Source organism: Gopherus flavomarginatus, chromosome 4 (assembly GCF_025201925.1).
Source record: "Gopherus flavomarginatus isolate rGopFla2 chromosome 4, rGopFla2.mat.asm, whole genome shotgun sequence".
In the NCBI taxonomy this organism is placed as follows: domain Eukaryota; kingdom Metazoa; phylum Chordata; order Testudines; family Testudinidae; genus Gopherus; species Gopherus flavomarginatus.
Genome location: NC_066620.1, coordinates 186,193,401 through 186,218,122, shown reverse-complemented (window position 1 = coordinate 186,218,122; position 24,722 = coordinate 186,193,401). Strand labels below are relative to the sequence as shown.

General features: G+C 41.6%; 1 protein-coding gene across 1 annotated transcript in view; it reads left to right on the top strand.

Annotated features, from left to right (window-relative positions):
• Positions 1-12,693: 12,693 nt before the first annotated feature.
• Positions 12,694-24,722, top strand: part of MBOAT2 (membrane bound O-acyltransferase domain containing 2) — a 219,997-nt gene continuing 207,968 nt past the window's right edge. The window contains exon 1 of the mRNA XM_050950800.1: positions 12,694-12,892. Coding sequence (XP_050806757.1) covers positions 12,821-12,892 — 72 coding nt within the window. The 5' untranslated portion in view covers positions 12,694-12,820. The remainder of the gene's footprint in view (positions 12,893-24,722) is intronic.

Below are 24,722 nucleotides of genomic sequence, written 5' to 3'. Positions count from 1 at the left end.
AATTTAATTCATTAATTTTATTTGATTTAATATTAGTAATAATAAATTAAATTAATTAGTATGGATCTTAGGCTCGCCAATCTGTTAGATCAGAAGATAAAAGTTCTTGTCCCGAATCAGGCTCCACAGAATTTGCAAAGGACCCTCGGCTATGACAGGAAGCTCACACTGAGACAGGTATAGTCTTAAAGACTTATTAAAATCAATAATACTAAGTAAATGGTAAAATACCCGGAGTTACAAAGATACAATTGCATTACTGCTATTCAAAAGATACTATATTATCATATGTATTATATGCAACAAAGCTTTGGTTAACATATTCACACTCTTCCTTGATAACTGGGTGGTAAGAGACACAGGAACAGCCTTTTGGTTCAGGTTTCTTAATTTTGAGTGAGGGATGCAGTGCTTAGAAGAAAATAATGCTACGAGCTATTAAAGTGAACTTACAGTTTACTTGACTAACTTAAACTTAAAATCAAAACCTAACAAACAAACCAAGAACAAAACTTAGGGAAACCATGCTTAGCCTAGTTCCCTTGAAACCTAAAATTTAAGAAGAACAAGTACAGCCTACTAATAGTAGCAGTCATTGTAGATAGAGTGGAGGAATGAGAATGGAGATGGAGTAAAGTAAGAACTGGAGTACTCTGTTGAGGTGGGTCACTTCTTTTATAGGGCAAATTCCGGAAATCCTTCCTCTTATGCCCAAATTTCATTCCTCACCCACAGAAATGCTAGGGCACACCCACCCCACACGCCAATACTTATGTGCGTATTGATGACAGGTACATATGCACATCAGTCTCTTGTGGTGTACTTGTTAAGTCCGTGGGCACAACATCGAAAACCACCCTATCCATTCTTCATTGTTCTAAATAAAAGGTCATAGACATAGGTGTAGGTACTCCATCTATTTGGGTATAGGATAAACAAGACGAAGGTCAACTTTGCTTTCTGAGTTAAAGGTCTCAATATACATATGCTAACTTTGCCTTAGCTTAACATATAGGATATGGCCTATAGGTCTCTTGCATTACAGCCAAACTTACTTTAATATAAATCTATAAACCTATTATAATAAACCAAGCAAGCAAGTTAGTCCTACAGGCTACATCTGAAGATGGAGTGATGGTCCATGGAAGGAGGGAGGTCTCAGCCTGCTCAAAGAGTGGTGGTGGTGTTGGAACCTCACCACACAGCTCATACGTGGGTGGCTTCTGTCACTACCACCCCAATCTGGAGTGGTGCCACAGTGCTAGGGGCAAGACTTAAAAGGGGCCTCCCTCGGGAGGTTTGCCTAGGGGCAGAGACAGCCTTAATTCAAAGTCCTCCTGCTTCCAGCTGGCAAGAGGATGAGAGTGGTAGCCCATGCCACCTTGAGGCAGGAGGACTTTGAAGCAGCCACATCTAAAAGGTCAGAAGTGATGAAGGGAACAGCTACTTCCCAGCCCTTCTGCTCCAAGATAGCAAGGACAGGGGTGATAGTGACACATTTATTAATTAAATAATATGAAGAACATTCATATTTGCCTCTAGTGAAAGACATTACACTAAGTAAGCACTATTTATTACTATTTTACAATCCCATAAGTGCACATACTTAGTAAATATTACAGTTTCAGATTCCATATGCTATCCACCATCTTATATTTTATGTCAAAGCATTTTAGGATATATTCTGTAAAAAAAAATCTACAAAAGATTTTTAAGTAATAGTTTGATGTTGTTAGTGTCAAATTCGATTCTCTGAACGGCTTCTTGTCATGCAATAATTCCTATATAGTCTCATTTGAAATGTTTTATTCTGATGATGAACCTAACATCTCTAATGTTTATGAATTGTCTGTCTCTAAGGTCTGTTTTCCTAGATGGAAGGTAGGTGAGCTTTTGTGAATGATTCTTTTGTGTAAGTGCGTCTTGATTTTATTAGAGAGACAAGGTGGGTGAGTGATATCTTTTATTGGACAAAATTCTTTTTGTGGAGAGAGACAAGCTTTCAAGCTAATATCCTGGGATTGACAAGGCTACAACAACACTGCATACAACAATGGAAGATCTTGATTTTATTAACATACTTAGTATTACAATCTTCAAAGTACTATACACTAAAACCAAAAAGTTTCATTTTAAAAAATAGTTCAGGTTCCTCAGCGACAGCAATGTACTTTTCTATCCGATCATTTACAAAATTCAAGCACTTAAAGGCAAGGAAATTCATCCAAATCCTCTCTCTAATAGAAGGCAGTTGCAACCTTAACTACGGAAAGACAACCACCCGTCCATAATAAAATATGGAAACCAGTAAGGCTGGACAAGGAGCCCAATAATTTAAACTACAAAAAAAAACAAAAACCCAAAAAACCCAACAACACAGGTTTCCATTATGTGAGCTAAAGGAAGATCTCTGTTAGTTGCTGATGGATGCTTATGTTCTTTCTAAAAGGCAAACAGACAATAGAGAGCAAGGTTACGCTTTCACACACATCTCAATTTGATTCTGCTACCACAGAAGACTGGCAAACAATTTCCATTGGCATCTGTGGGAGAAGGTTTGGGCCCCAAACTGTCCATGACAACAACCAACTCTAATTACAGCCTCCATAATCTCAGAAATAGCTGGCATTCACATTTTGAAGGAGATTTTATTATATGGAATGTTTCAAGGGGGGATAGTAACGAGTAGCTTTTGAGCTAGATGGTGAAAAAGACAGACAAAAGTCAACATTTCAAATCAGGGTATTATTTTACTGCTCTATAACTCAGTTTAATTTTCTTCAGACTCTGCAAAAACCTCTCTCTTTACTTCACAGCAAATCACCTTTCTATATTAATCTATATAGCTACTTTTGAGAGGATTTTTCCCCTCCTCTTTACGCACTCGGCCGACTCAAACTATATTATTAAAATTAGGGCTGTCAATTAATCGCAGTTAACTCATGCGATTAACTGAAAAATGAATTGCAATTAATCATACTTAATAGAATACCAACTGAAATTTATTAAATATTTTGGATGTTTTTCTACATTTTCAAATATATTGATATCAATTACAACACAAAATACAGTCTATAGTGCTCACTTTATATTATTCATTTTTATTACAAATATTTGCACTGTAAAAATGATAAAAAATATTATTTTTCAATTCACCTCATACAAGTACGGTAGTACAATCTCTTTATGTAAATATCTTGTGACGCTGGCTACAACAGTGCCATGCAAATGCCTGTTCTCACTTTCAGGTGACATTATAAACAAGAAGCGGTTAGCATTATCTGCTCCAAATTGTAACCAAACTTGTTTGTCTGAGAGATTGGCTGAAGTAGGACTGAGTGGACATGTAGGCTCTAAAGTTTTACATTGTTTTATTTTTTAAATGCAGTTTTTTTGTACATAATTCAACATTTTTAATTTCAACTTTCATGATAAAGAGATTGCACTATAGTACTTCTATGAGGTGAACTGAAAAATACTATTTCTTTTGTTTTTTACAGTGCAAATATTTGTAATAAAAAATAAAGTGAACACTGTACACTTTGTATTCTCTGTTGTAATTGAAATAAATGTATTTGAAAATGTAGAAAACATCCAAAAATATTTAAATAAATGGTATTCTATTGTTTAACAGTGTGATTAATCGCAATTAATCTCAATTTTTTAAATCACTTGACCTAATTAAAATATGTACATGTAATATAAACAGAGGAACAAGATGTGTATATGATGAAGCATGTCATAATCTTCCACTGCTGTAACCCTAGTCTTCACCATATGCTTTCCTTGTCATCCCATCCTATCAAATTTAAAGATTGTTCCCGCACCGTGATGAGCATCCTGAACTGTCACTGAACTAAATACAATTTTCAGGAAGCACTCAAAACCTTCTTGGATTGGGCCCACAAGGCGATTGTAATCTCTTTAGGGTTGGGACTTGCCTTTATATTTTTCTGTAAAATGCCAATAAAACCTATGGCATGGTAAAAAGTTAAATAATAATAGTAGCACTTTGGCAGAAGTTTGTGTTATATGGAGTTATTTTCCTGGGATTAATCAATCAATCAGCATAAATCTCTCTATGCAGACACACCTTTTCTTCAAAGAGGGCCTTTGGTGCACAGATCTTTTTCCTAACTGGATATCTAACTGTTTTAAACAATTTTAAAAAATATACCCTTTTTCCCAATTTGAGAGTGAATTGAATGCTTGTGGAATCGATTGAAAGCAAAAGCCAAATTTCTCAGGCTTATCACTCTGATCACATCAGTCCACTCTTCTTATGAGTACACTGATTCCCCCTTGTTCCCTAACTCACATGCACAATTTGTTTTTGTCTTTAAATCCCTTCAAGATTTAGCCTTGCCCTACCTGCTTGCTCTATTAATATTTTGAGATGTCAACTGCCACCTTTGCTCAACCAAGAGTCTCATCTTCTCCCTCAGATACCTTGGTGTCTTCCTCTCCCCTCAGGAAACACCTCAAAAACATCCTAAAACTATCTTCTTTCAAATCCCACCTAAGACTCATTTCTGCTGTGATATCTGCAAAAACCCTGTCCACTGACAATGGGTAGACAACTAGAAAATTGTTACTTCTCTTTCTCATTCAAAATTTGCTTTTTTCGCTGTAAACCTTGTCTGCCACTCACACCTGGTGTATCTTATTATGAACCTAGAATGTAAGTTATTTAGGGAAGGGATTATCTTTTTACTTTACATAAACAGAACAACCAGTTTCTCTGGTTAGGTGCAAGGCACTATTGTTTTGAGACTTGTAATACACATTCCTGTAACTCCTGTCATAAGATGCCAGCTCAATTTGGTGCTGAAACATACTTTTCATACTTTCCGAGTACAGATAGAGCAAATATACAGACAGAAGAGTATATATTTATTTTTATATTAAAAATTACAGGTTATTAAGATACCTCTAAAAATGGCACTTTTTGTTGTGACATGGTGAGTTTTCTCAAAGACAATTTGAGAATAAGAAATAAAGGCTACATTCATTGGATAAATTATTTGCTATGAATAGTTTATGCATCATATAATAACTATTAACACCTCTGTAAATTTCCGTGTACTATAACAACACTGATTGGGTCATTGTCTAGTGGCAGAGTTAGAGAAAGCTGTCTCTAAAGCAGTCCTTCTGAAACTTTACCCCAAAATCTCTAACTAAAGATTTCTAAAGAGTTGTGCTTTAAATAGCTGGATGCCAGTAAAAAATAGAAACTGCCAATAAACACCTATGGCATGGCAGAAAGTTAAATAATAATAGTCTCAATCCTGTAGACACTTACACCTTTGCTCCCTTTGACTTTAATGGGATTATTCACTCTATAAAGTTTAGGTGGGATTAGAATGTAGGTGTTCTTGGCTTCCAAACCTGTACGCATTTCTGTAAATCACATTGCATCTGCCTCACACTTTGTGTAATTTCTTTTTCAAAGTTCAGAATTTGTATTATCATTAATTTATAGCAATAATAAGCTGTGACACCAGACCAAGTTTGTGTGACAAAAGTACATTTGGGTCTACAATGACTGATCGTACTTTTATCAGATACAGTTCAAAGCTATGAGTTTAACACCAAATGAATTTCTCAACAGAATCTGCCTTAGGCTGCAGGAGGAATTAAGGAAAATACGAATGCAAAAACCAGATAGGTATGTTGGGTCAATTAATCTCTGGTATAACTCCAATAAAATTCATGGAGTTACATCGGGGATTAAGTTTTACAAATTCTTCCTTAAGTGTTAAAAGTTAGCAGTAGGCACTTTTGTCCACAGGGTGTATGTGTCAGTGAGTATTATGATGCTTAAACAGTCTCATTACTTGTTAATACTTTTTAGAAAACCTAATCTCTGTGTGATATTATGTAATAGAGTATATTTTTGCAGTAACTGCGCGTGTGGTCTGAAGTCATGTTTCCAGATATACAACCAGATATACAACCAGCAGCACAAAACACAAAGGAACATGCTTGAAAGTATTCTAGACGAGCAAACTAATTATACATCTTTTAAAAAGTCTTGTTGCTACTCTAAAAAAATTGTGTAATTTGGTTCTGAAATTAGATACTCAGATACTATATTGATGAGTGGTATAGAAATAAATGGATTCTCTTATTATGGATCAAATTATATTCATCCTACAAATGCATGTACTCCCAAAGACTTCAAACTAACTACTTTTATGAATAAGGTAAGCAGAATTATAGTATTTTTTGAACAACATGCAATCATCAGTGGCTTACTTGATTATACATCCCAGAGGGAGAGGTAGTACTTCTGAAAATCAGGACAATCACACTTTTTGAGTGGTGCTCTTTCATTGGTCCTCACTTCTTATCTAGCTTTTACCCATGGCTTTAAGTAGTTGCTAGTACAGGGATCGGCAACCTTTCAGAAGTGGTGTGCCCAATCTTCATTTATTCACTCTAATTTAAGGTTTTGCAGCCCGGTAATACATGTTAACATTTTTAAAACGTCTCTTTCTATAAGTCTATAATATATAACTAAACATACAGATCCTAATGGACTGAGATAACACATCAAGACTGAAAGATGTATACTGCATTAACTGCAAGGAAACTTGCTAGATATAGCATTGACCTAGCTGCCATCAGCAAACCAGACTTTCAAAGGCTCCATAAAAGAACTAAGAGATGACTATACATTCTTTTGGAAAAGGAAAACAGCAAGGAAGACATAATATATAGCACTGGTTTTGCCATTAAATGCAGCCTCCTGAAATCACTGAAAGTCTTATCTATGGCTAAAAATGAATGCCTAATGACTCTGACTTCCCACTGGAAATTTACACTTTGTGATTCTTATCAGTGCTTATGCTCCAACAATGAACAGTACAGAAGAAATAAAAGAAGAGTTGTATTCTGATTTGGATGACAATCAAATCTATACCCAGTGAAGACGTGCTTCTAACAGACTTTAATGCCAGTGTTCGAAAAGACAGTGAAGCTTGGAGCAGTGTAATAAAGAACAACGGAATCAGGCATCTGAACGCAATGGTTTCCTTTCACTCAGCAAGTATGCTGACCACGAGCTTGTTATTACAAACACAATCTTCAGGCAAGTTGACAAATATAAATGATGTGGATGGCACATGATTGACTATCATCCTATGGCCAAGGGACATCAACAGTATCAAAGCAACGTGAAGGTCAGATTGCTGGACCAACCATAGGATGATCAGAACCATATTCAGTCTACATGTTGCTGGCCCCAACAAAATAATGCTGAACAGATTAAATCAAAATTAAGCATAGCAAAATTGAAAGGTTTGTTTCAATCAAGAAAAAGGGGAGGTAAAAAAACTTAAGAGGAAAAAATTGATTGTACTGTATCATTATCCAGTTACTCGCTTGAAAAGTAGAATATATTTTAGTGGGCCATCAGTCAAGCCTTAAAACAGAGGTGAGGAACCTTTTTTCTATCAGGGGCCATTGATCTACAGTAAAATATCAGGCAGGGGCCACACACAGCCCTGCAGCGGTGAGGAGCACGGGGGCTCGAGGCTTCCTCTAGACTCCGAGGTGGGGCTGGGGATGAGGGCTTTGGGGTGCAGCATGAGGCTCCGGGCTGGGGCCAAGAGGTTTGAAGTGTGGGAGCAAACTCAGTGCTGTGGCAGGGGATTGCAGTGCGGGAGGAGGGGTGAGTTCCGCAAGGGAGTTAGGGTGCGGGAGGGGGTTCTGACCTGGGCAGGGGGCTGGGGTGTGGGAAGGGGTTTGGAATCCGGATGACCGGTGCTTACCTCAGGTGGCTCCCAGTCAACAGTGCAGCAGGGCTAAGGCAGGCTTCCTGCGTGCCCTGGCTCTGCGCTGCTCCTGGAAACGGACAGCACGTACAGCCCCTAGGTGGAGGGCCAGGTGGCTCTGCGTGGGGCATGCTGCCCGTGCCCCCAGGCGCCACCCCCACAGCTCCCATTGGCTACGGTTTTTGGCCAATGGGAGCGTGGAGCTGGTACTTGGGGTGGGGGCAGCACACGGAGCTTCCCTGATCACCCTCCACCTAAGGGCTGCAGGGACATGCTGGCGAGCTGGAGCTTGTGACTCCTGCCCAGTGGGGGGTTGCCAAGGCTTGGGGCTTCCGGCCCACAGTGTGAAGACTTGCTGCGGGCCGGACGAAATGAAGCAGTGGGCCAGATCTGTCCCGTGGGCTGGAAGTTCCCCAGCCTTGCCTTAGAAGAAACTCTGAGCAAAAATCAGAGACAGCACCAGGATTGGTTTGATGAAAATGTGATGAAAAGAAATTATTATGCCAATACTAAAACTAAAGTTGTTCTATGATTCCCTGAAGGCCATTTATGGCCTATCAAAATTGAGACCAGCTCCACTAAAGAGTTTAGAAGAATATTCCTTAATCAAGAACAAAAGAGGCATCTTTGAGAGATGGGTGCAGCACTTTACGAAGCTGCTCATCTATCCCTTTACTGTAAATCAGTGCTAAAGGAGCTAACTCAGTACCCAAAACATGAAGAAATCGCCCATTTATCTACTGCCAAGGAAATGTAAAAAGCTATAAAACAAATCAAGTCAGGTAAATCATCAAACAAAGACTGCATGTCACCCAAACTGTCAACTATTTATAAGAAATTACTAAAGATAGCTTGCAAATGGAAAATTCCTCAGGATTTCAGAGATGCAATAATAGTAACATCAAACAAAAGTAAAGCTAACAAATCCGATTGCGGCAATTATCAAGGTATCTCCCTGCTATCTGCAGATGGGAAAAACAGTATCAGGGAAACTTCTACCAAAGACCCAATGTAGACTTAGATCAGGATGGAGCAACAAAGACATGATTTTTGTTAAGACACGGATTCACAAAAAAATGTATTGATGAAAACATGGAATTGCATGCTATCTTCATTGACCAAAAAAAAAAAACAAGCATTCAACACTGTAAGCAGAAATGGACTCTGAAAAATTCTAGAAAATTTGGCTGCTCAACCAAATTTGTTAACATCATACCTCAATTCCATGAAGATATGACTGGTCAAGTACTCTCAGATGCTGGCCATTCTAAGCCATTCCCCCATCTAATGGAGTGAAACAAGTCTGTGTGCTGGCATCAATCCTGCTTAGTCTCTTCTTTGCAGCCATTCTGAATTATGTAACTGGCAGCCTTCAAAAGGGCAGCCATGCAATATATAGAACTGATGGAATTCTCTTCAGTCTCCAAAGATTTACTGCAAAGACAAAAGTCCTTGAGAAACTCATGTGTAAAGCCCTTTCAGCAGATGATTGTGCTCTACTCAATCAGTGAAAGTGACCTATAGCTTATCCCTGACAGGTTCTCAGAGGCAACTAAACAGTTTGGACTATAAGCCTGGAAAAAAATGCATTCCTATTCCAACTGGCACCATCAACCACTACCATTGAGTCAAATATCACCATCAAGGGTACAAAATTAAAGAATGTCAATCACTGTACAAACCTTGGTAGTATCATCTGAAATGACCGTTCTCTGGATCAAGAAATATAAAACAGAATACAAAAGGCAGGCTTTTTAGAAGACTTCACCATAGGATATTTGACCAGCATACCATCAAACTGTCAACAAAATTTATGATATATGATACAGAAGTGATGGCATTCCTTTTACACAGGTGTGAAACAGGGACAGTTTACTGCAGGCATACCAGGCAACTTGAAAAATTTCACGTGCTGTCTTTGCTCTATTGTGAAGGCCCACTGGGAAGATAAAGTATCAAACATGAACATTCATGAAAGAGCAAAAACAGCCACCATGGAGGCAATGGTCATCAAAACTTAGCTCAGCTGAACATATCATTTTATCAGGATGGGTGATGATAGATTCCCCTCAAAAAGTCTTTTATAGAGAACTGAAACTCTGAAACCCTAAGATTGTAGACAATTTAACATAGGCCACTAAATGGCAGATTTGGAGCTTAAGTCAAGCATTCACAAATCAAAGAATTAATGAACACCTATGACACTACTGTACAGAATTCAGAGGTTCATTCACTGTTGTTGCTCGACTACACAGAGCACTGAAAACTCTATGGCAGCTCCGCCTCACTTTCTAAAAGTTTTACTTTTGTAGTTTGTTGAATTCATCCTTATTTTGATGCTTATCTTAGAAGTTGTTTCACCATTTCATTACAGTTGCTGGAAATAAACTAGTTAGTCATGGTGCACTGTAGTCCCTGGCTGACATTTTTTGAATCACACATAGCTGCTGAATATTAAACAAAATGATAAATTAACTTGTGTAAAAGCAAGAAGAGAATATTTGTATTTTCTGGTATGATCTAACCTTTTATGTCCTCCAAAACACATGGTTAGAGGGAAAGAAAACAACAATAGCTTAATATCAGTCAGGCCATTGAGTGTCAATAAATATACACAGCTATCCATCTGTAATGTCATCATCAGAAGTACTCTTGATATGATGTTCCAGACAGTCACTCTTTTGCCTGAGCTGCAGATGAACATTGCTGTTTTTATAGCTATACCCCAACAATTATGAGTTTACAGGAACCTTATTAGATTTACTGATCACCAAATTTTGAGTGACAACTGGATACTCACTGTGAATAAGTCCCTGAGTTCCAATAAAGTCACTGAAAACTACTTCATTGCAATAATTGGAGGATCTAGATAAAAACAGCGCATTCCTCCATAAACTCCTTCATTATTAAATATTTCATTCTCCTAATTTGTGTAAAGATAATCTTTAATACGTAAGGAGAAATCTAGCACTAACAGATTTCAGAGGGGTAGCTGTGTTAGTCTGTATCAGTAAAAACAATGAGGAATTATAAATTTGTTAGTCTCTAAGGTGCCACAAGGACTCCTCGTTGATAGCAACTAACAGAGTATAAAGAGGTAAAATATGTAGGCATATGAATACAGACTATTCTAATATATGTAACAATCCTAAGTGCTAGAGTGTGTCTGTCCAATAGCACAAAGGTTGCTGCAAGAACCACTGCCTCCTAGCTCCACTGGTCGCTGAAGACATCATTCTTGGACTTACATATATGTACTCGACTTATGCAACCACTATATTAGTCATTGAACTGTCACCGTAGGTTGACATATCTATATTGCTTTTAGTACCCCAAAAGGAAATTCCACTACCATCTTACAACTACTAAGTGAATAAGAGGCATCACTCTAAGTTTGTGTACTCAGGAAATAGCTTCTTTAGCAGTGGGTAAAAGTGGGTATGTAGCATAACACCTTTAGGAAGAAGACTTTCTTAATATCAGTGTTGTTCAGTGGGAATAGAGTCCTCTTTACCCTTTGAAAATTCTGTTACCATGCACTTTGCTTGGCCAGCATATAACATGTAAACATCCAAAATCTTACCACAACGATCCACTAATGTCTGCATAAGCATAGATTCATAGACTCTAGGACTGGAAGGGACCTCGAGAGGTCATCGAGTCCAGTCCCCTGCCCTCATGGCAGGACCAAATATTGTCTAGACCATCCCTGGAGTAATATTCTTTCCTGTGGAGCACATAAACTCTTGGGCATTTGCAAGGAATTAGGAGACGAATAGGCACATTGCTCCTGCACTGTTAGAAACAGTCAGTTGTTTATATTTCTTAATAATCTCTGGTATCTTGTCCACCTTTATCGCATCCACATGCTCCTGCAACAAATAGTTTTGCAAACCTCCACCATAGTAGCATCCACTGTGATCTTCCTAGCCCAAACTGGGCAATAGTTATCAGGGTAGCAGTTAGGTCCTCAGGCAATTGCCATTTCCTTTTCAGTGGGGACCAGTGCTCTCAACCTTCCTAATGCTGTGGCTCCCAAGCTTTTCCCATCCCATTATGTCAAGGGTACCAAACTTCTGTCAAGTGCTCATACCAATGTAATCTTTAGGGTAGGTACTACCCTCTATCTAGTGCTGCTGCCCCAGTACTCCCACACTTGTCCCCCTCAAATGCAGATATCCTCCACAGTTCAACCCTACCAAGTATTCTCCTTAATCTACTGTCCCTTCTGCTCAGTGCTGGTGACCCTCACTAACTTTGCTATTGCTGGTAGAGGCCCTTTAACCCCACCATTGCCAGTACCACTCCTAATGCACAAGCTTCCCCATAACCAGCCCTCTCCATTGCCTCCCCTAATTGCCAGTACCCCCCTCCAATGCTGAGGCATCCTTATTAATCCCTCCTGCCATAGCCAACACCCTTTCCCCAAGGCCAGGGTCTCCTCATTACCTCCCCACTGTCAGTGTCCCCTCTTCAATGCTGGGGAGGGGCCTCCATTAACCCCCCCATTGCCACACACCCCCAATGCTGGGGTCTCCTCATTACCCCACCATTGTCAGTGCCCCCTCTCCAATGCTGGGGTGGGGCCCTATTAACCCCCCATTGCCACTGTGCTGGGGTCTCATTATCCCTCTCCCAGCATTGCCGTGGCCCCCACTTCTGTTGACCCTTCTCCACTGTCGGTCCCGCCGCCGCTCCCCGACAGAAGGCGAAAGGAGTCACACCCCAGCCCAACCTCCCCAAACCCCGGCGCTGGGTGGGAGCTGATGACTGGTGACTTTGTCCCGCCCTCCTTCTGGGCGGGGATTGGGAGACGCCACCTGTCACTCAACCATATGGCCGCGTGTGGAGTGGGCAGCGGGACTGTCACTCCGCGGCTGGGCCGCTCCCACCGCCTCCTCCGGCCCCTCGTTGTCACGACGTAGCTCGGGCTCTTCGCGCTGCTGCCGCTGTCGTGGAGAGCCGGGAGGGAAAAGCGGCTTCTTCTGCTCCCCCCCGACCAGTCCCCGTTCTCCCGGGCCGGGGGCGGCGCCCTTGCCATGGCCACCAGCACCACGGGCTCCACGCTGCTGCAGCCGCTCAGCAACGCCGTGCGGCTGCCCATAGACCAGGTGAGGATGGGGAGGCGCCCACCCTGCCCGGCTTCCTGTGGGGCGAGGGGGCTGGCTGGGTTTAGCCCCCTCCACTCCATCCCATCCCCCATCCCTCCCCTCCTCATCCCAGCCATGGCATCTCTCCCCGCATGCACCCCACGCAGCCCATGGCACGTCTGTGTGTGTGTCTGGGGACAGCCCCCAGCACCTTCTCCCGTGCGTGCCCAGGCACCGGGGTGCCTGTGTGCATAATCCAGCCCTTTGTGTGTGTGCAGGAACGCTTGTGCCTGCATCCACCCATCTCTGACAATAGTGTGTGTGTGTGTGTAAGATGTGATGAACATGGGTATGCATCTGGTATCAGAATAGGCAACAACAATGCTATTTGTGCAGGTGCACATGGTGTACCTCAGTGTTCTGATAAATACAAAAGCATACATCAGATGGTATTTTTAGTACAACACTTGTTCTAAACTGCATTACAGATCTGTAATAAAATTGTGTACATAATATAGTTATATGTGTGTTTACAAATTGCTATAGTGGTGGTTGACTCCTGTATGTGTGGGTTAGTAGTTATACCAAGGGATTGGTAGAAACCATATGTTCTTTTCCTAGCTTTGTAATTACCTATGTGGCCTCGGGGAAGACATTTAACCTCTTCTTTTTTTTTCCTCCCCCATCTGGAAAGGGGAGGGGGGGAATAATATTGACTTGCCCTCCCAGAAGTGTCATGACTGTTAGTTCATTTCTGCAGTTCATGGAACACACTTACACTGCATTTATGTATTATTTATTTTGTGCATATATGTATCTGTTTATATAAACAAAAAAGAAGAGGTTAAATGTCTTCCCCGAGGCCACAAAGGTAATTACAAAGCTAGGAAAAGAACGTATGGTTTCTACCAATCCCTTGGTATAACTACTAACCCACACATACAGGAGTCAGCCACCACCATAGCAATTTGTAAACACACATATAACTATATTATGTACACAATTTTATAATAATTAATATATACCCCTGGGCACTGCACTTCCCTAGTGGCGTTTGTCTCCGGATGTATAAATACCTGATGACTTATGTCTCTTAACACATGTAAAGTAGAAATTGTTATCCCTATCTTATGGGTGGGGAAACTGAGATGTAGAGGTTTTGTGACTTATCCAAGGTCATATAGTATGTTTGTGAAAGAAATGGAAATAAAACTTGGATCTTCTAACTCTAAGGATAAACAGTTTTACAAATATATATGTAATGTTCATAAAAAATGTAGTGATACTGTGATGTATGGGTAGAGAAACAATTTTAGAAAGAAGAATAATAAGAAAAACCATGGTGTAAATGTGTAAAGGCTGATCTGGGGCAGAGCGTCTAAGTTTCTAAGGTGATAGTACGCAAACAAAGGAAGCAAGGTAAGGAAAATAGAAGAACTCCTATTATATGTACACAGAAGGAGTTTTACATTTAAGGGGCGTCACCAAACCAAACTTCACAAGAAAAAATCAATGGGGACTAAATATTGAGGAAGGGAAACTCTCTAGAAAAAAAGAGTTTTAAATTTTTCTACTCCACTAATACAAGAGTCTTAAAAATCACGTAATTCTGTGGCTTCTAAACATACATATAAAAAGATACGGCTGTTACAGAAGCTCCCAAAAGCAGGCAATTCTAGTAAATTCTGACACCAGGAGCTAGATATTATATAGAACTTCAGTTGATTCGGTATGCATCTCGTACTGGTAGTAAGGGCAGTATGTGGCCTAGTGTCTGAACTCTCTTTTTTCTAAATTTTAAATTCTTAAAGCACGAACCAAGCCTTCTCTATTTTTGTAAAGCAACTAGAACTCACTTGGATGTTGTAAAACAAATAATAGATAACTCCTCATTTATGGCATGATTCCAGGATGTTGGCATTCGTTATAACTTTCATCACTTTGTGGCATATGGTCACTTGTTCAAACTCGTTTTGATAAGTATTGCTGATATATCACTTGAAATTATTTATCCAAAAGACTGGAAGGTCTCCATCTAAAACAGAGGTAGGCAACCTATGACACATGTGCCGAAGGCAGCACACAAGCTGATTTTCAGTGGCACTCACACCGCCTGGGTCCTGGCCACCAGTCGGGGGAGCTCTGAATTTTAATTTAATTTTAAATGAAGCTTCTTAAACATTTTTAAAACCTTATTTACTTTACATACAACAATAGTTTAGTTATATATTATAGACGTATAGAAAGAGACCTTCTAAAAACGTTAAAATGTATTACTGGCAGGCAAAACCTTAAATCAGAGTGAATAAATGAAGACTCGGCACACCATTTCTGAAAGGTTGTCGACCCCTGACCTAGAATCTTAATCAGTGTATGGTTTATAATCTGTATTGTTCTAGTGTTCTGCAACAAATGCTTCTGTAAGATAGGTGCTTTATGAAAAATACCTTGCACTTATCTAGCAAGCTACATGGAAGCTTCCAGGGCAATTTCAATGAAAACTGTGTGTAGTTTAGAAGGTTTTTAACAAGAATGTTAAAATACTCCCTCCTCCCCCTCATTTTTCTATTGCCCTGCCCTATGGACTATTAATGTTGATATGTAGATGTGTACAAAGGAAAATTGTTGTGTATTTTCATTAGCCATGATTTAAGCAATAATAATGTTGATTAGAGTATAGATTCAAGGCTTTGTGAAATTATACAACTTCTTACAAAGTTGTATTTATTGGAGTACTTATTTTAAAAAAATCTTTACTGCTGAGACTTTTGTATAACAAGTCTCATCACAAGACAGATGCATAAAGATATGTTTAATTAGGGAGAGAACACGAATGTTGGATGTAATCAAATGGGATGGAGCAGTGGAGGGAAAAGACTAAAAGGAAACAGAAAGTGTTTGGATAAATTGCTGTATGTGCAAAGGTTATGTATGCCATTCAACAATATTGTACAAACACTAGGGATTATAAAAAGCAGATCTGGCTGAATGAGGAAGTACAAAAGGAGTAAAAGCTTTTTGTTTATACTGGTATATATAGTTAAAGCTACACAAATCCCTTTTGTGGGAGTTGTACCAGTTTGGCTGTGTCTTCACTGCCAAAAAAGGTGGGTTTTTACAGTGAGATAGGTAATGTTTGTTAACTATTTGCTGTAAAAGACATAGTGGAGACAAGGCTCTAGTTTTTACAGTGAAGTTGCTAGGTGAGATTAAACCCATGTGGAGGGTATAATGTTGACTTTGTCTAACTATACTTTAGTGAAAACCTCTTGTGTCTTGTCTCCACTGAAATCATACAGAAATGTGGCTAACACGTGTTGCTGTTAAAATAAATTTAAAGAAAAATATTTTTTGTCTGTGAAAACAGCCTAAAACTTGGATTAAGAGTATGATTTTTACAGAAATAGTTATACAAAAATATGCATGTAGACCAGACTTTAAAGGGGATTTAGAGGTACTGCTTAGAAAAGCACTCAGTACAGCCAAGGCTTGGAAAATTTACCAAGTACCTACTAGTCAGAGGTATATTTGAAAGACACAGGAGAGGATGGATCCACCCGAGAGATTCAAAGGCAACCACATAGTGAGAGGACCAGTCCCCCTATTTTCGTCAGCTGTGGCGAAAGGGAGAAAGCTGTTGTAACAGATATGGCAATTTTCCTATAAAATCCTTGGGAGACTTTATTGAATGAAGTGTATTTGGGGTCCATTTTATTAAATGAATGGTTTACGTATAGGACCCTACTACATTCAGGGCCATGAAAAATGTGTCACGGACCATGAAATCTGGTCTCCCCCCGTGAAATCGGGTCTTGTGTGCCTTTACATACAGATTTCATGGGGGGGAGACCAGCATTTCTCAGCCTGGGGGTCCTGTCCCAAAAGAGAGTTGCAAGGTTATTTTAGGGGGGTTGTGGTATTGCCACCCTTATTTCTGCACTGCCTTCAGAGCTGGGTGACTGAGGAGCGTCGGCTGCTGGCCAGGCGCCCAGCTCTGAAGGCAGTGCCCAGCAGCAGCACAGAAGTAAGGGTGGCAGTACCATACCATGCCATCCTTACTTCTGTGCTGCTGCTGGTGGCGGTATTGCCTTCAGAACTGGACTCCCAGCCAGCAGCTGCCACTCTTCACCCATCCAGCTATGAAGGCAGCACCTCCGCCAGCAGCAGCACAGAAGTAAGGGTAGCAGTACTGCAACCCCCCTACAAAAGCTTTCAACCCTACCCACAACTCCTTTTTGGGTCAGGACCCCTACAATTACAACACCATGAAATTTCAAGTTTAAATTTCTGAAATCATGAAATTTATGATTTTTAAAATCCTATGACTATGAAATTGACCAAAATGGACCGTGAATTTGGTAGGGCCCTATTTATGTATTACTGTAGGCTGGGATTGTACGGCATCTCTCATGGGTGGGAGATGTGACAAATGTCAGACCTGTTGTTTCAGAAAACTCCATTGAACAATGTGCCAGACAGGAATGGACTCATGGAACAAAAAGTGTTGTTTTCCTGGAGAATACCTAGGGGAAGTTGATTGCAAATTTCCCACTGCTGGTTATGCAGAAACACAGGGCATAGCTTCATAAGGCTGTGGAGTGGACTGATGTTTGCTGATCCTCTTACCTGAGGCCATCATCAAAGACCCAAGCCAATATAAAGGAAAGCCTGAACTATTCATGGGTGTTCTGGTTCTGAATCTGAGATGGTTATGAACTTGTAACCATGATGAAAACCATGTTGTGGCTTTTGAAGGACTGACATCTACCAGAGCCCGAGGTTGGAGTTGTCTCTAGTAAGCTTTTTAATGTGCATGTAGTTTCTTCTGTTGTCTTTAATATTTTTTTCTGTAGTACTTTCACCTTATGAATAAATGTACTTGCTTATAAAAAGCTGCGTGGTAAAGTTTGTGACTGTTGGCAGTGACAGTTGTTCATAGCCTTCAGAGAGAAAGTAAAGAGCAGCCTCTGACCTATTAAGGCATTCTGCCTTGCTGGGGAACTTACAGTATAGGCAGAGAATCAGGCAGCCTGAAAAAAAACCCTAATCAGGAGGGAGAGATGCAGGTCTCCTCCCAAAATGGATGACTGAGGGGCCAGGAGCCTAGACTGGTCGCTCTTGTTGGTGGGTGAAATACAGATGCATTTTCCCTGAACTGTGGCAGCTGGGATTTTTATAAATTTGAAGTTCCAACTTCTCCAGTTGTTGGAAGGGTCAGAAGCTTTCTGTTTCTTTCCCCCTAACCCATACATAGCCCCCTGATATCAGGATGGGAGTTTCTACTGCACTACCTCTCCCTAAGGCTCTGTTTTTAAGTCCTCCTGCTCTGGTTAACTGAAGTTGCTACTTCAGAATGCTAATGTGTTTCTTAATAGTTGCACTGCTCCTCAAAGGGTTTTGGATATCAGCACAGAACCTGAGCAGAGTTTTGCTAATTTCACTCTGGTGGTGCTTGGCAAAGTTCTGAGCAGTGGCAAAATCACCAGAGCCAGGACTGGCTCTAGGTTTTTTGCCACCCCAAGCAAAAAAAAATTTGGCTACCCCCACCCCAGCCCTGCCCCCCCCCTCGCACCTCCCTGCTACCCCAGCCCTGGGCTCTCCCCACCACCACCTGCACCCCCCTGCCGCCCCAGCCCTGGTCCTCCCCCCACCTGCACCCCCTGCCACCATAGCCCTGGGCTCCCCCACACCCCGTGCTTCCCCAGCTCTGGGCTCTGCCCACTCCACCCGCACCACCTGCCTCCCCAGCCCTGGGCTCCCCCGCCCCTTCCTTCCACCCCAGCCCTGGGTCACTGGTAACTTGCTGCCAGGGTGGGTCATTCAGCAGGAATTTTGGATGTGCACAGAACACAGACAGGATTGGTTCCCATATGGTTACAGAACTGCAGTAAAGTGGAACAATTTTCAGCTTGTGTGATTGGAGGATATCTGGATGCATATTATAATACTGTCCTCCATAAATGAGGAAAAGTTGAGGTGCCTTTATTATGCTTTTGTTCTACTCTTTCTTTCTATGGGGAATTTGCCAGTGCAATATCATTGACTTCCTTTTAAACAAATAAAACTTAAAAAAGGCAATGGCTGCTGAAAATAGCAATTCCAGCCCTAAAAACCACTGGGAAGCATTTCTTGCTCAATTTTATCCTACTTTTTCTACAGCAAATTACAGTGAATCAGTATATTTGATTTGGGAAAAATGAAATAACAGCTGCCCAAATTGAGCTTGAGCACTCCTGAATTTTGAGGTGTTCAAATCAGGAAGGCAGGTGCTAGATTCCCATTCTGAATCTAGCTAAATCTGGGAAGGAAAAGTCAATTTCTGCTTCCATGGCTCAGAAGTGGAAATCCTTCTACGTGCCTGATACTGTATCTAAAGCTGCCCAGGTCCAGAGCCTTCCCTCCCTTACTTTTCATTTTAAATTCTAATGGGATCCACATACCTCCCTTGCTAGGCTTCAGATAGAAAGTGGCACTGTCCATTTAGTCCACCCAATTCCTTCTTTGGGGGCTGCAAGGTGAGGTCACACCAGTATCCCTAATCCAGTCTGGGGATGTCTTCTGAAGGGGATATCTGGGCCAAAGCCTTCTACTCTTTGGGCACACTTGTTCCCCATTCACAGTGCCAACCCGCTCTAACAGTGAGCTCTCCATTCACAGCAAGCTGCAGCATGAGGTTTCCGCTGCCATACTCCCTCCCCCTCCCTTTCCTATTGATAGCGGCCAAGGGAATGCTGGGAAATTTAGTTCTTTCCCTGCTCCAGGGCTGGCTCCATAGGCAGGGAGCTAACCAAGGAACTACAGCTTCCAGGGCCCCATGTTGGTTCTCCGCTCCCAGGCTGGATCCCTGCCAGCTGCTGCCCCTGTAAATGGGCTGCCCCAAGCAGCTGCTTGCTTTGCTGGTGCCTAGAGCCGCCTCTGACTAGAGCTTTCTCTCTACAGATTTGGGAAGACAATTTCACACAGTCATATATGAAATAAGGCATAAGGATCTGCATGTGGAAAGTTATAATTGCAATCTAGGGACTAGAAATGTAACTCTATTAAAAATAAAAACTTAAATTCTGCAGAAATTGATAGTGGAAGGCCCCAAACTCGTCTGGGAGCACTTCTCATTGGCCACTGTTGAGTGGACTTTCAAGCCTTGAAAATTACAGAATTAATCTGAATACATAAAGATACCAGGGCTTTATTTTAACTTTTGTTCAGAGGGTTTTTTCAGCCATCTCTGATAGTCCTGCAGATAGGTGTGGGATGGGAGAGAATTAATATTTGAAGGGGATCCAACTTTAAGTACACTCCTCACTTAACATCATCCTGGTTAACGTTGTTACGTCACTGATCTATTAGAGAACATGCTCAGTGGTTTGAGCATTGGCCTGCTAAACCCAGGCTTGTGAGTTCAATCCTTGAGGGCGCCACTTAGGGATCTGGGGCAAAAATCAGTAATTGGTGCTGCTAGTGAAGACGGGGCTGAACTCGATGACCTTTCAAGGTCCCTTCCAGTTCTAGGAGATTGGTATATCTCCAATTATTACAAAGTTGTGCAATGTTTGGTTATAACATTATTGGTAATAGGGGGCTTGGAACGAGTGTGGGCCAGCAGCCCCTTTATCGGGCCTGGAACCAGGGTGGGCCAGCAGCCCCCCTATCGGTCTCCTCTCCACTCCCCACAGCACCTTCTGCCCGCCAGCACTCCAGCGGATCAGCAACTTCCCCCTTCATCCCCACAGCAATCAGCTGTTTCGTGGTGTTCAGGAGGCTCTGTGGAGGAGGGGGAAGGAGCGAGGACATGGCACGCAGCCCCCCCTCAAGCTGTCTGAATGCTGCGAAACAGCTGATTGCTGCACGGGGAGGGAGGGGGGAGGCTGCGTGCTTCCTGCTCATAGCAATGTTTGGAGGCGTTCAGGAGGCTGGAGGAGGGGGAGGAGCAAGGACTTGGCGTGCTCAGGGGAGGGGGTGGAGCAGAGGTGGGAAGAGGTGGGCTGGGGCCTTGAGGGAAGGGGTGGAGTGGGGGCGGGCCTGGGGCAGAGCCAGGGATTGAGTACACCACGGCACTTTGAAAAGAACAGCAAGAGGAACAGCCGGATGATTTACCCTCTGACTCCAACACCTCAACCAAGCTTCACAATCATCATTGCTGAGTACAATATTACATTGTTTATGTATATAATGTCTTTTTTTTTTTTTTGGTCTGGCAAAAATAATTTCCCTGGAACCTAACACCCCTTCCCCCAATTTACATTAATTCTTCTGGGGAACTTGGATTAGCTTAACATCATTTCGCTTAAAGTCACATTTTTCAAGAACATAACTACAACGTTAAGCAAGGAGTTACTGTATTTACCTTCTTTCTCCTGCAAGTCTATGTTCCCTTTTTCATTGGCCTTCTGCCTCCACCGTCCCATCCATACCCTTTCCCCTTGTCTTTGCTCATGGAAGAGGCTCCTGTATTAATTCTAGGTCACTGTAGGATGACACTTTGTCTATTGAGGGCATAGTGCCTGCTCCCTCTGCCTCCCCCAGTGGCAGATAAAGATGACTTGTGGCATTTTTGCTTTTGTTGCCATAGAAGCAGGCAGCAGTGGTGGAGGAGATGGCAGGAAATATGGCAATGAGCTATGTGGTAGTTGGGAAGGTCACTGGGAGCAGTGAAGGCAGAAGGAGAAGCCCCTGGGCCTCATAGGGATTTAGCTACCCAGAAGGACTCATGAATTCAGCACAAACTGGGTGTGAGTGGACAAAAGTTCCTCTGAGGATCATGGAAACAGAGAAATGTAGGGCTGGAAGGGACCTCAAAAGGTCCTCAAATCTAGCTTTCTGCCATGAGGCAAGATAAAGTAAACCTAAACTATCCCTGACAAGTGTTTGTCCAGCCTGTTTGTAAAAACCTCCAATGGTGGGAATTCTACAGCCTTTCTTGGTGGGATATTTTGGAGCTAACTATGCCTGCACTTATCTATTGAACTGTGTATGTGGGTCTTAAGATGACTGGAGAAACTCCAACCCTCTTGTGAATTTCAGCTCTCTCAGAGAGAGGAGAACTCTTCTGATTGGCTACCTCCCTTGCAGCCCTGCCTCCTGGAGAAAAGCAGCCCATCAGGACTGCTGCAGAAAGCCTGAAGAACTTTCTGCCCTCCCCTCTCCTCTCAGGAGCCCACACTATTCTAATAGGAAAGGTGGGGTGGGAAGGAGAAGAAAGAGCCCAGCAACTCTGCTCCATCCTCTCCTTCTTATTCAAAATTTTATAGATTCTAAGACCAGAAGGAGCCACTATGATCATCCAGTCTGACCTCCTGTATAACACAGGCCAGAGAATTTCCCTGAATTAATTCCTATGTGAACTAGAACAAATCTTTTAGAAATATGTCCAATCTTGATTTTAAAATTTCCAGTGATGCAGAATCCACCACAGCCTTTGGTAAGTTGTTTCAATGGCTAATTATCTTCACTACTAAAAAATTCTGTCTTGTTTCCAGTCTGAATTTGTCTAGCTTCAACTTCCAGCCACTGGATCTTGTTACACCTTTTGTCTGCTAGATGCCATTATCAAATATTGGTTCCCCAAGCAGATACTTATCAATTGATCAAATCGCCCTTAAACCTATTCTTTGATAAACTGAATAGATTGAGCTCCTTGTGTCTTTTACTGTAAGGCTTGTTCTTTGATCATTCTTGTGGCTCTTCTCTGAACCCTCTCCAATTTATCAGTATCCCTCTTAAATGATGAAGAAGAGGGCTGCACACAGTATCCCAGCATCGGTTGCATCAATGCAGAATACAGTGCAGAATACAGAGGCAATATGATCTCTCTGCTCCTATTTGAGATTCCCCTATGTATGTGTCCAAGGATTGCATTAGACCTCTTGGCTCTAGCATTGGGAAGGGAAGTCTGGGAGTTCATGTGCAGCTGATGATGCACCACAACCTCCAAATCTGGTTGAGGCACTACTTCCCAGGATAGAGTCCCCCATCCTGTAAGTATGGCCTGTGTTTTGTATTCTTAAATATATATATATTACAATGCATATTATTTGCTTGAGTCCAGCTTACCAAACTGTCCAGATCACTCTGTATCTGTGACCTGGCCTCTTCCCTATTTACTACTATTTACTGTTCCTTTGATCTTTGTATCTTCTGAAAACTTTATCAGTGATGATTTTATATTTTCTTCTAGGTCACTGATAAAAATGATAAATAGTGTGGGATCAAGAACTGATCCCTGCAGGATGCCTGTGACCAAAGAGATGGCTTCTCTTCCCTTCCTCTCTCTCCCCCCTTGCAACACCGTGACTGGGAAAGAGCAGGACAAGAGGAGTGAAGAGCTTCGGGAGTAGGGTGACCAAAATCGGGACAGTCCCAATTTTTGGGTCTTTTTCTTATATAAGCTCCTATTACCCCCCTCCCCCCCATCCCAATTTTTCACATTAGCTGTCTGCTTACCCTATTCAGGAGGAGTGGAAATGAGGGTGGGGGGGGCAGAATTGATGGAGGTTCTGGGCAGAACTGATGAGGGTAGAAGTGATGGAGACTTAAGGGAAGAATTAATTGCTGGGCAGGAGGAAGGGCTGATGTAGGTGTGAGAGCTTTGCAGCAGGAGCCAAAGTCATGTTAATAAACTTGGAAGTGTAGGCAACACAAATTGTCACTGTCAGTGGCATAGGAGGGGTGGGTGGGGTTCAAAAATCAAGAAAAGCAAAAACATGATATAATTTTTATTTAGCCCAAAATCATGATTGTTTTTTTAAATCTCATGATTTTTGGACGTTTGACTTGAGCTTTTTGAAACTTAAGGTTGACAATATTGAGCTACAATGCTACAGCTATAGCAGTTCTGCCAGTCAGTTTTCTCATGTAGACAAGTCCTTTAAGTGCTTTTTTTCTGGTTTTGTTTAAGCAACATAAACTAAACCAGAAAAAGGCGCTCTTATTCTGGAATAAGTGTGTCCACAGAGGGAGCAATAGCAGAATACTCTAGTGATAAGATGCTGGTAAATTTCCCTGTATAGACATGTCTCTCTGACCCATCTGTTTGCTGAGCTCTTGATCTTAAGGCTTCCTGTCTCTCTCTATGTTAAAAGAAGCAGTAAGGATCAGGAGTTGCACCTGTGTCAAATCTTCAGTCCCCCTTATACAACTTGTAGGTTTGCCAGAATCTATGGTTATGTGCAGGAAAGGTGATGTGTATGGCCCCTTGCCAGTTGTGGCAACAAGTTGTGTAAAGGGTCTAGTCTTAAACTACATGAACAAGTATGTGTCTTTAAAGGTATTATATGGATATAGATTAAAAATCATATTTCAGAAATACTGTTACTAAAACCTTAGATTATGAAAACTGAATTCATTGTCTGTGAAGGCGATGCAGGGGGAAACAACCCTAATAATTTTCTGCTGTTTCTGTGGTTTGTGTTTTTCATTTCACTAGGATGGTGGAAATAAACTATTTATTGCAGGAATAGTGTGTGTGACTGATTAACACTCAGATCTCATCCCCAGGGAACAAATACTTCAGCAAGATGATTTTAAAAGGATAAATAGAAGGATGACATTTGGCAATAGAATAGTTGGGGTCTGAGTTGGGGGCAGAGCAATGGAGCAGGCTCTTATGGACAAGGCTGAGTGAGCTGTCTGTGTGTGGGCATGTCAGGCACAGTCTTAAGTGAATTTCTGAAGCTAGTCTGTTTAGTACACTTCGTTCTATGGCTTCTGTTCATTAGCACAGTTGTTGCAAACACTTATATGGAATGTTGAAACGATAATAGAAACAACAAAAGCTCTTCATGGAAAGTGTAAAAACCCATTTCCATTAGATTTTTTTTTTTTGGTAAAACTGCTTAATTTCTTTTGCCTAGGC